The sequence below is a fragment of the Calidris pugnax genome, unplaced genomic scaffold, assembly GCF_001431845.1.
Source record: "Calidris pugnax isolate Ruff unplaced genomic scaffold, ASM143184v1 scaffold278, whole genome shotgun sequence".
Lineage (NCBI taxonomy): Eukaryota > Metazoa > Chordata > Aves > Charadriiformes > Scolopacidae > Calidris > Calidris pugnax.
The window spans coordinates 24,593-28,820 of NW_015090988.1; the positions used below are offsets into that span (position 1 = coordinate 24,593).

The following is a 4,228-nucleotide window of genomic DNA, read 5'->3' on the forward strand; positions in this document are numbered from 1 at the left end:
CCCCCCCGGGGTATTAACCTCCTGGTGTCCCCAGGAGGTGTCTCATGGGGTGTCCCATGAGGCCACCAGGGGCCACCTCAGGGTGTCCCTCGGCCATTGGGAGCCACCTCCTGGTGTCCCTGGGCCATTGGGGGCCACCTCAGGGTGTCCCCAGGTCACCTCAGGGTGTCCCTCAGCCATTGGGGGCCACCTCTTGGTGTCCCTAGGCCATTGGGGGCCATCTCCTGGTGTCCCTCAGCCATTGGGGGCCACCTCCTGGTGTCCCTAGGCCACTGGGGGCCACCTCATGGCGGCCCCAGGTCACCTCAGGGTGTCCCTTGGCCATTGGGGGCCACCTCCTGGTGTCCCTGGGCCACCTCAGGGTGTCCCTCAGCCATTGGGGGCCACCTCCTGGTGTCTCTTGGCCATTGGGGGCCACCTCATGGTGTCCCTGGGTCACCTCAGGGTGTCCCTTGGCCATTGGGGGCCATCTCCTGGTGTCCCTGGGCCACCTCAGGGTGTCCCTTGGCCATTGGGGGCCATCTCCTGGTGTCCCTGGGCCATTGGGGGCCACCTCATGGTGTCCCCGGGCCACCTCAGGGTGTCCCTCAGCCATTGGGGACCACCTCCTGGAGTCCCTGGGCCATTGGGGGCCATCTCCTGGTGTCCCTGGGCCATCGGGGGCCACCTCAGGATGTCCCCACATCACCTCAGTGTGTCCCTCAGCCATTGAGGGCCACCTCTTGGTGTCCCTTGGTCATTGGGGGCCACCTCCTGGTGTCCCTGGGCCACCTCAGAGTATCCCTGGGGCCACTGGGGGCCACCTTCTAGTGTCCCTCAGCCATCGGAGGCCACCTCACGTTGTTCCTGGGCCACCTCCCGGTGTCCCTTGGCCATTGGGGGCCACCTCAAAGTGTCACTGGGTGCCCCCTTTGGGTGGCCCCCCAAAAAGTGTCCCAAGTCCACTAGGGTGACCAAGGGAATGTCTCAAGGCCACCAGGTGCCACCTCAGGGTATCCCAAGGCCATCGGGTGACTCCAGGAGGTGTCCCAAGGCCACCATGGGCCCCTAGAACATGTTCCAGGGCCACCAGGTACCTCCTCAGGATGCCACCTTTGGGTCTCCCAAGACTATCGAGGGCCCTGGGATATGTCCTAAGGGCTACCAGGTGCCACATTCTGGTGTCCCAAGGCCACCGGGTGCCCCCAGGAAATGCCCCAGGGCCACCAGGTGCCACCTTGGGGTCTCTAAGCATCACTGAGGACCCTTAGAAGGTGTCCCAAGGCCACCAGGTGCCTCCTCAGGATGTCCCAAGGCCACCAGGCACACCCAGATGTCCCAAGGGCACCAAAGGCCCTTAGAACATGTCCCAGGACCAGTGGGTGCCACCTCGAGGTGTCCCAAGGCCACCAAGTGCCCCTACAAGGTGTCCCAAGGCCACCAGGTGCCCCCAGAAGATGTCCCAGGGCCACCAGGTGCCACCTTGGGGTCTCTCAACATCACTGAGGACACTCAGAAGGTGTCCCAAGGCCACCGGGTGCCTCTTAAAGCCACCAGACACACCCAGGAGATGTCCCAAGGCCACCAAAGGCCCTTAGAACATGTCCCAAGGCCACCAGGTGCCCCTACAAGGCGTCTCAAGGCCACCAGATGCCCCGAGGAGGTGTCCCAGGGCCACCAGGTGCCACCTTGGGGTCTCTCAACATCACTGAGGACACTCAGAAGGTGTCCCAAGGCCCCCGGGTGCCTCTTAAAGCCACCAGACACACCCAGGAGATGTCCCAAGGCCACCAAAGGCCCTTAGAACATGTCCCAAGGCCACCAGGTGCCCCTACAAGGCGTCTCAAGGCCACCAGATGCCCCGAGGAGGTGTCCCAGGGCCACCAGGTGCCACCTTGGGGTCTCTCAACATCACTGAGGACACTCAGAAGGTGTCCCAAGGCCACCAGGTGCCCCCAGAAGATGTCCCAGGGCCACCAGGTGCCACCTTGGGGTCTTTAAGCATCACTGAGGACCCTTAGAAGGTGTCCCAAGGCCACCAGGCACACCCAGGAGGTGTCCCAAGGCCACCAAAGGCCCTTAGAACATGTCCCAGGACCAGTGGGTGCCACCTCGAGGTGTCCCAAGGCCACCAGGTGCCCCTACAAGGCGTCTCAAGGCCACCAGATGCCCCGAGGAGGTGTCCCAGGGCCACCAGGTGCCACCTTGTGGTCTCTCAATATCACTGAGGACCCTTAGAAGGTGTCCCAAGGCCACCAGGTGCCTCTTAAGGCCACCAGACACACCCAGAAGATATCCCAAGGCCACCAAAGGGCCCTAGAACATGTCCCAGGACCACTGGGTGCCATCTCAAGGTGTCCCAAGGCCACCAAAGGCCCTTAGAACATGTCCCAAGGCCACCAGGTGCCACCAGGAGATGTCCCAGGGCCACCAAAGGCCCTTAGAACATGTCCCAAGGCCACCAGGAGGTGTCCCAGGGCCACGTTGGTTGCCCCCAACCCGCTGGCGCATGCCCCCCATGGTGCTCACCAGGAAGAGGTACTGCAGGCCGTAGATGATGGAGTTTATCGTCAGGACGGGCTTCCAGTCCTCTCTGGGGACAAGCCAGGCATCAGGGGACACTGGGGCCACCACAGAGGTGGCCATGGCCACCCCAGGGTGACCACAGCCATTCCAGGGTGACCACCGCCGTAACCCCATGCCCAATATCGAGATGCGTGGGGCAACTGTTTGCCCCCTTGTCCCACCCTGCCGGGGGTACAGGGGCAGACAGGGACACTGATCCGGCTGTGGCCACCCCAGATGTGGTTGTGGCCACCCTGGAGGTGGCAGTGGCCGCTTTGGGTGTTACGGTGGCCCACCTGAGGATGTTGAGGCAGACGTTGCCCTCCAGGTCGATGTTGGGGTGATAAACCATCGTCTCGCACTTCACCTTCGGCGGGTCGTGGGGGTAGCCCTGGCCGACCTGGGGAGTGGCCACAGTGTCACAGCTCGCCCCACCACCACCTCTTGGTGGCCACCAGCTCCTACCCCAACCCACAGTGCGGCCACCTGGTTTCTCGTCACATCTTGGTGACCACTGGTCTCATAGTGGTGGCCAACAGCCTCTGGACGCTGTCCCCAATTCACAGTGGGGACACGCTTGTCATGTCTTGGTGGCCACCAGTCATGTCTTGGTGGCCACCAGCCCCTACCCCAACCCACAGCGCGGCCACCTGGTTTCTAGTCACGTCTTGATGGCCACTGGTCTCATAGTGGTGGCCAACAACCCCTGGACGCTGTCCCCAATTCACAGTGGGGATATGCTTGTCATGTCTTGGTGGCCACCAATCATGTCTTGGTGGCCACCAGCCCCTACCCCAACCCACAGTGTGGCCACCTGGTTTCTAGTCACATCTTGGTGACCACTGGTCTCACAGTGGTGGCCACCAGCCCCTAGACCCTGCCCCCAACCCCCATCAGTGAGGACACGTGGCTGCTTACCACGTCTTGGTGGCCACCAGTTTCTTGTCCCTACCTCAAACCAAGTAGCCAACAGTCACCCCTTAGTGGTCACCACCCCCCAGCTCCCACCTTCAACCTACAGACACGTGGCCACTGATCATGCCTTGGTGGCCACCAAGTTCTCCTGCCCCACCTCCAACACAGAGCCTACCCCAACCTACAGTAGAGACACCTGGCTACTGATCATGCCTTGGTGGCCACCAAGTTCTCCTGCCCCACCTCCAACACAGAGCCTACTCCAACCTACAGTACAGACACCTGGCTACTGGTCACATCTCGGTGGCCACCAATCCCTAGTCCCGGTTCCAACCCACACGGTGGCCACAAGTCATGGTTGGTCACCTTCTGGTGGTCACCAATCAGGTTTCAGTGGCCACCGACCTCCTGCTCCCACCCAGACGACTGCGGGTCCCACCCTGGTGGCCACAGGTCCCACCTTGGTGGCCGCCATCCCTGCTGCTGCCACCCCCCAGCCCGGGGGGGCAGCCACGTGGCCACCGGTCCCATCTTGGTAGCCCCAGGATGGGTGTTGGTGGCCACAGGGTCCCCCCCCTTAGTGCGGGACTGACCTTAAAACTGAAGACGAATTTCCCTCCTTTGTAGAAGCCCTGGGGGAGAGAGAGATGTCACCGGGGGGGGACATGGAGGGGGGGACCCCAAGGGACACTTGGGGACAAAGAAGGGGATGGGGAGACCCACAGGGAAAGGTGGGGGGCACAGGGGAACCCCGAGGGGACAGAGGGGG

The 4,228-nt window shown here is 62.6% G+C and overlaps 1 protein-coding gene across 1 annotated transcript in view; it reads right to left on the minus strand.

Moving 5' to 3' along the window:
• Positions 1 to 2,082: 2,082 nt before the first annotated feature.
• LOC106894980 (NEDD8-conjugating enzyme Ubc12-like) overlaps positions 2,083 to 4,228 on the minus strand; it is a 5,788-nt gene continuing 3,642 nt past the window's right edge. The window contains exons 2-4 of the mRNA XM_014954036.1: positions 4,053 to 4,103; positions 2,841 to 2,944; positions 2,083 to 2,572 (exon numbers count right to left, since the gene is read on the minus strand). Coding sequence (XP_014809522.1) covers positions 2,329 to 2,572; positions 2,841 to 2,944; positions 4,053 to 4,103 — 399 coding nt within the window. The 3' untranslated portion in view covers positions 2,083 to 2,328. The remainder of the gene's footprint in view (positions 2,573 to 2,840; positions 2,945 to 4,052; positions 4,104 to 4,228) is intronic.